Source organism: Coenobita brevimanus, chromosome 94 (assembly GCF_032717465.1).
Source record: "Coenobita brevimanus isolate Jiangsu-jjx chromosome 94, ASM3271746v2, whole genome shotgun sequence".
Taxonomy (NCBI): Eukaryota; Metazoa; Arthropoda; class Malacostraca; order Decapoda; family Coenobitidae; genus Coenobita; species Coenobita brevimanus.
The window spans coordinates 8,930,199-8,942,694 of NC_137047.1; the positions used below are offsets into that span (position 1 = coordinate 8,930,199).

A 12,496-nucleotide genomic window follows, 5' to 3' on the forward strand; every position below is an offset into this window, starting at 1 on the left:
ACGAGGCATAAGAAAAGATTCTGGGGTGAGCAGAATATTGTACAATTTAATGTAAGCCACTGCATGTCAGTAGTATGAACCCCACTCAAACATATGGATGTGAGGCTTGAACACTGGCTAAACAACCCAAGAATGAGAGCAATGGAAATGAGAGGAAAGGGAAATGTTCCACTAGTCCTTATTAGATAATATAGCCCTGCCAGGTGACAGGAGGGTGCTACCCCTCCTGGTATGGCAGCTGTCGGGCGTGGCTTGAACTCACGACCCTCCGGTTCCGAGTCCGACGCTCTACCATTGAGCCACCCTGCCACATTAGGAAATGAGAGGAGCATGTGGCTATATGGAGCGACTGACAAATAAGAAGGTTAATGAGTGTTGTGGTGCTGCTGTGGATGCGCTGGAAAGCATCAGAAGTGCTTTGAGATGCTTTTGGCCATGTGGAGGGAATGGATAAAGAGAGACCGATTTACTGAACATAATGAGAGAGGGAGAGGGGAAAACTGTGGATGGGATGGAGAGATACCGTACATGAGACGGTGTGAGTTGGAGATGCCAGAGGAGTGATTCGCTTGTGGGCACCCCTTCTGGGATTATCTGACAATAGATATGGGCTAATTTTTCATGACAATTGTTATCACATGTGACTGAACCTGCATGCACCTCTCTCAGGGGTGTCAAATTCAACCCCTAGCTGCTGCGATTGCACGGAATGCCCATTTAGGGTAAACAATCTTCCCCGACAGTTTTTCCCACTCAAATCCCTTATCACAAGTTCCAGTTCACAGTGCTGAAACCGAGAAGCGAGAGAGAGGCTATTTTAGACAATTATAAAAGATTATACGTCACTGAGCGGAAGGAAATAAGGTTTTTCATAGGCTACGCCGGCATTGAGAACATACTGTTGCGACGAAGTAAACTTTTTCGGAGAAATAGGAATGTTGATGTGCCCAGTTTCGTTGTTGTTCATATGCACCATCAAAGTCTATGGTATGTTGATCTCTTATGCGTTTAGGTGCTGTGAGCCTCTAAGTGTGGAATTTTGCCGAAACTTAGGTGTGACGAATAAGTGTGTGTGGGCCTGTGGGGTGAGATCGATAGGTCTGCGGTGTCGTCTGCTGGCGTGAGTCAGACAACCGCGCTCCTCCGCATCCACGCCTCATTCTCACCTCTGCTCTCCTCTGCCACTCTTACAGCACTAGAGCAGAGCAAAATGGAGTTTCGGTTTGACGTACTGCACCTCTTGCCGTTTGAAATAACGTGCGTGGACAATAACTTAATAATTCCTGAATGGAAGTCCACGACCAGGAACAGGTGAGCGGATATTAACAGCGCCTCCCTTTCACTTTGACACGGACCAGGATCTGAGCTTTGCAGGATGCCATGTGTGATGAGAATGACACATTAACCAGCCCAAAAGTTAAACTCTGTGTGGAATGCCAATATTAAGCTTGTGTTTGATACAGTGCGAGGGTGAGTGGTGCGGGGGTGTGAGCTGGGCGTTGACACTTTAGACAAGGTCGGCTGGCAGCCACCACGCGGAAATCCTGCTGATGAATTAATTGTGATGTTAATACAGTGAAATATCATTTACTATACTGTAGGTATTGTTGTTGCATTGATAATGTTAAAAGGGGGGGTAAGATGTTCTAGTCTAAAAAAAAATCTCTTCATACTGTGGTAATGTTCACTTAAAGAGTTGAAAAAGTAGTGAGTAAAATGTTAAAAGTTAATTATACTTAATTACAGCACAGGTGAAGTTTCAAATCAGTAATGTAGCTTATCTTGCATAGAAGTGTGAAAGCTTTTCAGCAGAATATAATCCAGACTTTTTTTTTTTTTTTTTTTTTTTTTTTGTGCATGAGGCCAACCAGTCTATACTGTATACTGTAGTGCTGTATCACAGCATTTTATCAGTATATGAGCCTGCCCTCAGAAATCTCATGCACATATCTTGGTTTAACTATAACCTTTCAACCAGTCTATACCTCATAAAAGCACAGTCATATATTAATACTGTAGTAGTAGTAGTAGTAAAGTGTGTAAAGAATAGGCTGTTAGTATCATCAGTGTTTCATTTTGTTGAGTTTAATGGAGAAGGTATACGACAGGAATTTAGTACGGTACTCAAAAGTGTGCAGTCTTTTAGAAGATAAGTAAAAATATGATAAAAGTACTTATAAAAAGTGCGCAGCTTTACAGAAGACGAGGAAGGAACAGGGTTGGCCGAGAACTGATGTTGAGTTCTAGGTCAGAAGGTATTATAAACAATTGTAGAACAATATCCATGGGGGGAGGCATTTATTATGGCAAGCATTGCCTGTAAATTCGACTGGTTAAAAGGTTGATAGCTTTGTACATGTATACCCGTTGTTGTTTGAAATTTGGTGATATCGTTTTGTTTCATTTTTGAAGGCTCCAACATGCTTGTATGTGTCGGCGTTTGTCACCTAATGGCGACTCTCCATGCTGCTCGATCTCTGGCAGCCTCCCTGCTCAGTCCCTTAACCCTGAGGTCACACTTAATGATCTCGTTCCAGGTTTTTTTTTGGTCTACCCCATGCATTCTCATTCCCAATATTTTCGCTTCTCATCTAAGCCCTTGGCCACCCTGATTGGGATACATGGCGTCTGGCAATGAATGAATGAATGAATGAATGAAAACTTTTTGCACCCAATTATCATCCCCCATCCTCTCCACATGCCCAAACCACCTTAATTTATCTCTCCTCATCACAACACCAATGCACTCCAGTCCCATCTCACTTCTCAACTCTTCCATTGTACACCTAGCCCCCCCGGGCTTGCACTCAGGGTCGCACTGCACGTTGTCATTTCTGTATGTTTGAGCCTTCGAATATCCTCTTCCATTACTGTCCAGGTCTGACTACCATACAGCATTACACTCCTAACTCATGCTGCATGAAAGATCCCTTAGCTATTTATGGTTTGTTGAGCGATTGTAGGTAGAGTGCAGTAAAAGGCAGTGTATAGAGCATACAGTAAACCCTGTCTGATTCAAACCCGAATAATTCGGAAATTGGGTAAATCGGATCTTTTTTGACCACCAGATAATTTTAATTCGGATAGAAATTCGAATTAAGGGTGACAGGTCCGAAAAGGGTTCCAGTGATAAGTGGATGTGAACAGTTTCTGTAGTGATAAGTGTAGTAATAAATGTAATTTTTAAGAACTGTACAGTACTTTTGGTACAGTTAAGTGTACTGTACTGCTGTGTTGCAAGACTTCATTATCAAGGTTTAACACTATTTTATTTATTGTATTGTGCACTGTTTGAATATCAAGTAATAATATACTGTACTGTTCAATGTTTTTGTGAAAAACCCATGTTTTAGTGAGCGTGGGTGTGATTTGGGGATAGGGGTAAGCATGAGCACCACATAATTTGGATTTTTGGATAATTTGACATAGGGTTCCCCCCAATTAATCTGAATTATAGAGGGTTTACTGTATTTTGTACAGCAAAGATAGATAAGGGCCTGTATAAGTTAGATATTAACTTGGAGTGTTACCAGCAAAATGTACCGTAGCAACAGTATATGCCAGTACAGTACTTACAAATGAAAAATGCACACACACACACACACACACACACACACACACACACACACACACACACACAAAAGGTTGCCAGGTCAGACTAGGGAGGGGTCAGTGCACAATCAATAAGTGTCACAGCCACCCTCATTTTGTGTCTAGTCACAGTTGTGTCTGCTCCCACATATCCTAGCATGACCTAATGCTTCTCTGTCATGTAGTATGTGTGGGTTGTACAGGCTCCTGAAATCATGCCAAGAGTACATGGAAGTTTTCTGTAGCCTAAACTTTTATTCATTTATTAATTTCTACACTCTGCCTTTGTAAGAATTATTAACGTAGTTCCAAACTGGATTTAAACAGTGTTCAGTATTGTTTTGTAAAACAAATTTTGTGATATTTTGAAATTGAAACTACAGATTTTGTAGCAGTTTAGTGCTCTGTTGTAAACACTTGTATCTCAGACAGTACAGTATTTCCATACCTCCTGTAGATTAGAGTGAAAGTACTGTACAGCATTATCATATGTTGATTAAAAGTACTGTGCAGCATTATCATATGTTGACTACAGTGTCATATCATCATCTTATCTGTTCACCACCAACATATGGCATGAGTATAATCCAGGAACTGGAATAGGGAAAGACTGGAGACCTAATTATGAGCAAGCGAGTGAGAAAAGTTTACTCTCAGTTGTTTGGAAGTGAGTGGATTGACCGTCATGCAAAGCAGAAGTAAAACTACTCTCTCATTTGAAGTAGAGTTGAAATTCTTTCAGCATGTGATACATTCATACAATAAATTTTATCAACTAAAAACTCATCCATTAAGGCATAGGAACCCTTTGGAATTTTGAGTTTTCCAAGGGAGTGTGTGTGTGTGTGAGAGAATGTTTTTCATTCCAGTATATTTTTCATTGTTCAGCTGCCATCATGAAGAAATAATATATCAGAGGGAAATTGTGATAACATGGCACTCACTCGCTCATCACACGCTTACAAAGTGCACTTTACTGGTGATAGAGTGCTTAGTGAAACAGTTCATGCATTCATTCTCATTCACTCATCATTCAAGCCTTCAGAATTATCAGCCCCACCTCACAGACATATGAAACTCAAAGGTTTAATAATGCCAGTAGGATCATGGCAATACCCTCATCTGCCAAGTTTTAAAAATGATGTTTGGGGCCTTTTATGTGCATTTCTGTACATACTATAGTACAGGCACATCCATCCATCCTGTTCATCAAGCTTTTTAGCTTCCTAATTTTCCATACCATGCTTTCTTACCTACTACATTCAATATAATTGTTCTTGTCCCTCCATGCCTTCTACTTACAAGTCAGCACTTTCCTGGTATACCATAGTGCTGATACTATATACACAATTCTTCATGCTCTTTGCGTCCATTGTTTTTGTATAGTCATATACCGTACTCTGTCATTTATCAGCAGCCTTTTTTACTTGACAGATTTCATGCATTTTCATTCTTATTCTGTACCGGTATGATGATTCATTTACAGTACCATTTCTGCTGTTCTGATTTTTGATACAGTAATCAACCCTGTCACACTCAGGTACTTTCTCCTTTATGGGACAGTTCTCTAATGCATGCATGGAAATCAGTGGTAGGCCTTTGTGCTGTGCAGTGTTGTGCATTAACCCCATTGCCCTCAAACACAATTATTTGTCTGATGTTAAGGTGCATCAACCACATTTGGTCTGTAAGAGTCTGCTCTGGACAGGTGGTAGTGATTTACTGTATACATAGTTCTACTTAGGGGAAGGCAACTGGCCAGTTCACCCTTAGTGTTAGGACTTAATAACCTAGCCCCAGGCCACTACATTCCTGATGAGGCAGTACTGTACTTGATTAGCCCTTCATAGCACCAATGACTGGATTGTAATGTGATGAAAATTTTGGTAACTTTGTGCTATAGCTGCACTTTATGAAATGGATTTTTGCCAAGTACAGTACAGTGCTGTACTTGTATAGCACTGTATTGTAGCTGTATGAATGCAATACTGTACCTGTATATGAATACCAGTCAGTCACTAAGACATTTAGCAAGTGTGGGTTATTTATGGTAATTTCCAAAAACACAGTTTTTCCTTTTTTGTGTTATAAGGGGGTGTAGGAACGAGGCTTGTGCCCTTGTACTTCTCTCATAATCATGAGAAAGGAGAGATTCACCTGTGTTTAGAAAGGAGACAAAAATTCACAGTATTTTATGGAATTCAAGGAAATTTCCCATGTTCTGGGATAACAGTACAAATTGTTATCAATAGACCCAAACCAATAGGAATGTTTCAACATGCCTATTCTGCTTAGCTTCCATTAATAGTTTAACGGAAGCTCTTTGTTGAGTGATATCTGTACCATACAGTACTGCTTCTTGTTTCTCTTTTTCCCTCATCCATTGAAATTCTTCTCATCCTTGGTGAGCACTGTGTCTTGTATTATCCTTTCATGATTTTAACCCATGGAATGTGTCACAGCTTAGGTGGTGACAAACCCTAACTTGAAATCTCCTCACTCCATGGGTTAATTTTATATTAAGCTATATTGATGTGCAGGTTTATTTTTGAAAATTTGCACAGCATGGTAGATGGGGCCACCCATCATCCACCCACTTAGTGTAGTGGTACTTTATTTTAGGGTAGCTCTACATTGAGTGGCAAGCCAAATGATTTCCAGTAAACCAAGAAATCATTTACAACGCTGGGTGGTAACCTTATACGGTACTGTAATTAACCAACACGTGTTCCCTGCGTGACAGCAAGTGGGTTGGCAGAGGGTTAGTGCCCCTCCCTGGAAAACAACTAACTAATAATATGAACAAGAAGCCTCAGGCCAGGACTGACCAACAGGTGACGACAAAGGACATGGTACGGATTGCGACATGGAATGTAAGGGCTGCGAATGATGAGGTGAAAGATTGAGAGATTGTCCAGGTGCCTAAGGATGCAAAATTGGATGTGTGTGAAATAACAGACAAAATGGAGAGGTGAGACTGAGAGAATGGGAGGATGGATGGGCTATATGCACCAGAGTAGGTGAGAATGATAGGGCAAAAGAAGGAGTTTGTATTGTTGTGTGCAAGATATGGAATGAGAATGTAAGAGAGTATGGATTCGATGGCTTAAGGATTGTGTGGGTAAGATTGAAAGTTGGACTACAAATATGGGTGATTGTGTGTGTGTGTATGGGCCAATGCAAGATCATGCAAATATAATGAAAGTAGAGTTTTGGGCAAATGTGAAAGCATGCATGGAAACGTTTGAAAGCAATGAATGTTTTTGATTGGAAATAAGAATGGAAAAATAGGGAATGTCAAGGTGGATATGGAGTAGTTGGAGAGTGGGGTGTGCCAACAAAAGTGGATGAGAGTAGCAGTGCTCTAGTGGACATTCGTGCATGGAGGGGGTTGGTGATAGCCAGTATTCTCTTTAGACTCAGAATGATCCACAAGGATATATGGCAAGTGATAAGAAAGGAGGGTGGTGCACTTAATGAACGGAAGGCAGTGATTTGATTATGTGTGTGTGGATGATAGAATGAGAAGGTGTGTAATGGATGCAAGAGCATACAGAGGTTGGCAGAGTAGAGTTTCTGACCACCACTTGGTGGTGGCAAGAGTCAAGGTTGAAATGAAATGGAGGAGGAGGAGATGGTAAGGACAGGAGGAAATAGTCCATACAAGGAGGGTAGAAGGGTTGCAAGAGGATGGAAAAAAGGCAGAGTATAAGACAGAAGTGGAGGAGCGATTGGGTAAATATGATTTGGAGGAATGGGGGACATGGAAGGTGTGTGCAAGATATTCGTAGAAGAAGTTTGTGCAGTATGTGAGGTGGTGTGTGGGGTGAAGCGAAGACGAAAAGAAGTGCAAGGAATTGCATGGTGGAATGAAGAGGTGAGACAGGTTGTGGCACAAAAGAAGAAAGCATATATAGTAGTGAGTCGATGAGAAACAGGAATAAGGAGAATATTGAGAGACGAGAGGGTTATATGCAGAGAGGAAGAGAGAGGTGAAAAGATTAGTAGGAGAGAGTAAGAAGGGAGAGGATGAGGAATTTGGAAGGAATTTGAGTGCAAAGTGGAGAGAATGTAAGAAAATGTTCCGGAAAGAGGTAAAGAGAGTTAGACAGGGTGATAAAAAAATAAGTCAGGGAGTGAAAGATAAAAATGGTATATTGCTAGTGGAGAAGAAAGAAAAAGTGAGGAGATGGAGAGAACACTTTAAGGAATTGTTGAATGTAGAGCATTTTTTTTTTTTTTTTTTTTTTTTTTTTTTAATGCTGGGAAGAAGGAACCAAAGGCTATGAGCCCACAATAACTGTTCCTTCCAAGAGAAAAACAAAATGCAAGAGAGAGCCAAATGCAAGATCTGATCATTTTGAGATGCCTGGACACACTATGTTTGCAAGACTGGAGATCGTAGGAAGCAGGAAATATATACAGAGGGAGACAGTTCCAGAGTTGACCTGTTGCATAAATGAAGGACTGGGAGTAACGGTTAACTCTTGCATTAGAGAGTTAGACAGAAAAGGGATGAGAGTTTGCTGCTAGACGTGTGCTATGCGCCCGTTGTAGAGGTGGAAGAATACAAGCAGACAGTTCAGAGGAGCAGTGACCATTGAAGTAGCAATAGAAAAGAGATAAAGATGCAACAGTGCAGCGAAGAGACAGAGGTTGAAGGGAGGCAGTAAGAGGAGGAGAGTTAATAAGACGAAAAGCCTTTGACTCCACCCTATTGAGAAGAGCTGTATGTGGGGAACCTCCCCACACATACAAGATGTACTCCACACGGGGGCGGATAAAACCCATGTATAGAGTCAACAATTGTGCAGGGGTAAAGAAGGAACGGAGTCGGCTTAGCACACCTAATCTTTTGGAAGCATATTTTACAAGAGATGCAATATGATCTTTCCAAGATAAGTCCTGAGTGAATGAAACCCCTAGCATGTTCAAGGATGATCCAGGATTAAGCTGAATATTATTAAACATTGGTAGGTACACCTGTGAGTATAAATGGCTGGGAGGAGGAGGGAGGTGAGAAGAGTGGAAGGAATTGGTAGGATAGAAGTAGTTGAAGCAATGAAGAAAGTCAAAATAGGGAAAGCCCCAGGAATTGATGGAGTGTGTGGTGAAATGCTGAAGTATGGGGGAGAGATAGTAGTAGAATGGATATGCAAGATGTGCAGATTGGCCAGGGAAGAAGGTAGAGTTCTGGAGGATTGGAAGTCAGGTATAATTATTCCCTTGTACAAAGTAAATGGAGAAAAAGAAGTGTGTGATAATCATTGGGGCATTTGTCTTCGTTGTGTAATCGGAAAAGTATATGATAGAATACTTATTTACATAGTTAGGGAAATACCAGAGGAATTTGTTGGAGAAGAACAGGGAGGTTTTTAGAAGGGTAGAGGTTGTGTAGATCATATTTTCGTTTTAGGTCATTAGTAGAAAAGTTTCTAGAGAAAGGAAAGAAGTTATATGTGGCTTTCATGGATTTGGAGAAAGCAATGACAGGATGGATAGACAAGAAATGTGGAAAGTTTTAAGGAAATATGGAGTAAATGGGAAGATGCTGAAAGCCATGAAGAGTATGTATCAGGGTGCTAAGGCTGCAGTGCATGTGGACAGTGAACTGAATGAATTTCTCCATCCGAATGTTGGATTGAAACTGGGATGTGTCATGTCCCCATGGTTGTTCAGTTTGTATGTTCTTACCTAATTGTATCTTTACAGGAATGAGTCAAGCTCGTACTGTCCCGTGTCTTAAACCATATTTATCGTACATATCCTTAAATTTGTGAATTGTTTTGGCACACACTATTTCATTCGGTAGTGCATTCCATTGATCAATTGCTCTGTTTGGGAAACTGAATTTCCTTACATCTTTATCACCTCTCTTCTTATGCAGTTTTTTGCAGTGTCCTCTTGCTGATGCTTCTCCATATGTTAAGTATTCATTTATGTCTATTTTCTCCTTCCCTGATATATAGCATTATCATGTCACCTCTTTTCCTTCTCTCCTGTAGTGTTGGTAGATTCAGTTTATTTAGTCTTTCTTCGTAGCTTAGGTCCCTTAAGCTTGGTATCCATCTTGTAGCGGCCCTTGGAACTTTTTCAATCTTGTCTATGTGCTTTTTGAGATGAGGACTCCAGACTACTGATGCATATTCCAGGGTTGGCCTAATGAATGATGTTATTATCCTTCTTAGCATGTCTTCATTTATGTATGTGAATGCTATTCTCATATTTGCAAGCAGTGTATACATGTTCCGTACCTTCTCGCTGATGTGGTCAGCCGGAGTAGTCTGTTATTGATAATCACACCTAGGTCTTTCTCTATTTCTGATGTGTATAGGGTTTTATTTCCTAACTTATAATCCCAATCAGGTCTTTTTCCACTTTTACCAAACTTGATTACATGACACTTGTCCACATTGAATTCCATTTGCCATGTACTGCTCCATGAAGTTTATTTAATTCTTCTTGTAGCTCTTTACAAGAGTCTGTGTTAGTAATTCTCCTTTGTATTTTTGCATCATCTGCAAACATATTCAGATAGCTCTCATTTCCAGTGTTACTGTTTATATCATTTATATACACTAAAAACATGATTGGTGCCAGCACTGAACCCTGTGGTACTCCACTAGTCACTTCTTTCCATGATGAGTAGTTTCCTCTTAGTACTATTCTCATTTCTCTTATTATGAGAAAATCTTGCATCCAACAAAACAGTTTGCCTCGAATTCCTCCTTGATGGTACAGTTTCCATAAAAGTCTTTGGTGTGGTACTGTGTCAAAAGCTTTCTTGAAATCTAAATAGTTATTGTCCACCCATCCTTCCCTTTCCTGTATTGTGTTTGTTACTCTGTCATAGTTTCTCAACAGATTAGTAACACATGATTTTCCTTTTCTGAAACCAAACTGTCTTTCTGTTATCATACTGTGTTCTTCTAGATGATTTACCCAAGCTTTTCTTATGTGAATGGGGTTGTAAGAGATACAAGGTAAGGCAGTGTTTGGAGACTCCCTGTATTGTTGTTTGCAGATGATACTGTATTGTTAAGTGAAGATGAAGAGGAACTGAAATGCTTGGTGAATGAGCTTGGGAGTGTGTGTAAGAAATGGAATCTAACGGTGAATGTAGGGAAGAGTAAGTTATTGTCTGTGCAAGAAATGAACTCACTGAATGAACAGTGAGGCTGGATGAGGAGGAAATGGAAAATATGAGTGCATTTAAGTAATTGGGTAGTGTGATAAGTAAGAATGGAAGTTTGGAGGGTGAAATGCTGGAAGGGGTACAACAGGGAAAAAAGGTTGCTGATTCTTTGAGAGGAATGATTAGGAACAGGGAAGTGAGCACTGAATTAAAAAAGTCAATGCATGACAGTTTTATGATACTAACTCTAATGTATGGAAGTGAAGCTTGGACCTTGTTGGAAGGACACAAGTCAAGAGTTAGAACAGTGGAAATTAGTTATTTGGAAGGAGCATATGGAGTCACATGGAGAGACAGATTGACAAATGAGGAAGTGTAGGAGTGCTGTGGTGTGGATGTGGATGTGATAGAAAGCGTTAGGAGAAACACACTGAGGTGGTTTAGCCATGTGGAGAGGATGGAGAGCGAAATATTAACAAGAAAAATGTATGCGAGCGAGGTGGAGGGGGGGAGAGGGAGGGGGAGGCCAAAGATGAGTTGGAGGGATGGAATGGAGAGGTATATGGGAGAGGGGAGTGTAGTGTGAGCTGGGAGCAAGGCAGATGAAGTGGCATTAGACAGGGCAACATGGAGGCTATTTGTTTGTGGCCACCCCATATGGGGTTAAGGTGTCTGGGAATAGATAGATAGATAGATGTTGTTTTCACCAGATTTCAACTTAATTTTCATTATCCTAGTTGTTATTGTCATAGCCTTAGTTTTGCAATACACTTTATATATTTTATAATGTATTTAATGCTTTATTTACTTACTGTCATCAGGGTGGAGTACCAGCAACTGTACCAAATCATCAATGCCATTGGTGAAGCATCTTCTTTTGCTCAAGGCCTCAATAACATCATCACCACATCAGATAAGCTTCAGAATTCTAACCATCTCCTTTATCTCATGAAGGAGGAAGATGAAACAAGGTAAGATATAGATATATACATATAAACACCAACGTGATCAGGAACATCTTCAGCAAATTGCTGACGTTTCAACAACTCGTTTGTCATTTTCACACCTATAGAAAATACAGTAAAATCAAAGTAAACACCACGTTTATGATAAAAATACAAAAATGAAAGTAAAAGCAAAAACAAAACAAAACAAAGTAAAACACCATGTCTGTGATAAAAATACAAACGAAAAATTACTACTATAAGATGAGGAAATAAAATCATTCAAAGCTAACATTGGTGGAATGCTACAAAGTACAAGGAAAATTTAAAAAACATGTAATAAGATTATACATGTCAAACCTTTACCCCTAAAGCGCGGCCAATGGACAGCTGACCCCCCCCCCCCCTGGGTGGCGGGGTTCGATCGCGGTCTGAGTACCTCGTTTTCGTTTTTAACCCTTTAACCGCGGGCATTGTTTTGCCCCGACTGGCCTCTCCCGTGGGGGTTCCAGCCAAAATGTAAACAAACTTTAAACCTTTATAACTCTGCACAGAATAAATCTAGAGTGAAAAATAAGGTACCATTAGAAAGTACTAACCTTCGGCTTTGCAGTGATGTAGGTTTCATGATTTCGTTGACTATCACTGGATGGGCAGTGCCATTAGAAGTGAACGATCTAAAATCACTATTTTTCGCTCACACACCATTACCTTCGCTCACACACCATTACCAAATGCCAACCTCATTCTGATAATAATACTATAAACATATATGAACACTGCACATACGATAAACACCCACTCTGTGTTCACTGAGGCAGGTAAA

At 40.3% G+C, this 12,496-nt stretch overlaps 1 protein-coding gene across 1 annotated transcript in view; it reads left to right on the forward strand.

The window, feature by feature from the left end:
* The first annotated feature begins 1,203 nt into the window (after positions 1-1,203).
* The window catches only part of LOC145412962 (uncharacterized), a 121,278-nt gene continuing 109,985 nt past the window's right edge, over positions 1,204-12,496 (forward strand). The window contains exons 1-2 of the mRNA XM_080282785.1: positions 1,204-1,311; positions 11,548-11,697. Coding sequence (XP_080138911.1) covers positions 1,211-1,311; positions 11,548-11,697 — 251 coding nt within the window. The 5' untranslated portion in view covers positions 1,204-1,210. The remainder of the gene's footprint in view (positions 1,312-11,547; positions 11,698-12,496) is intronic.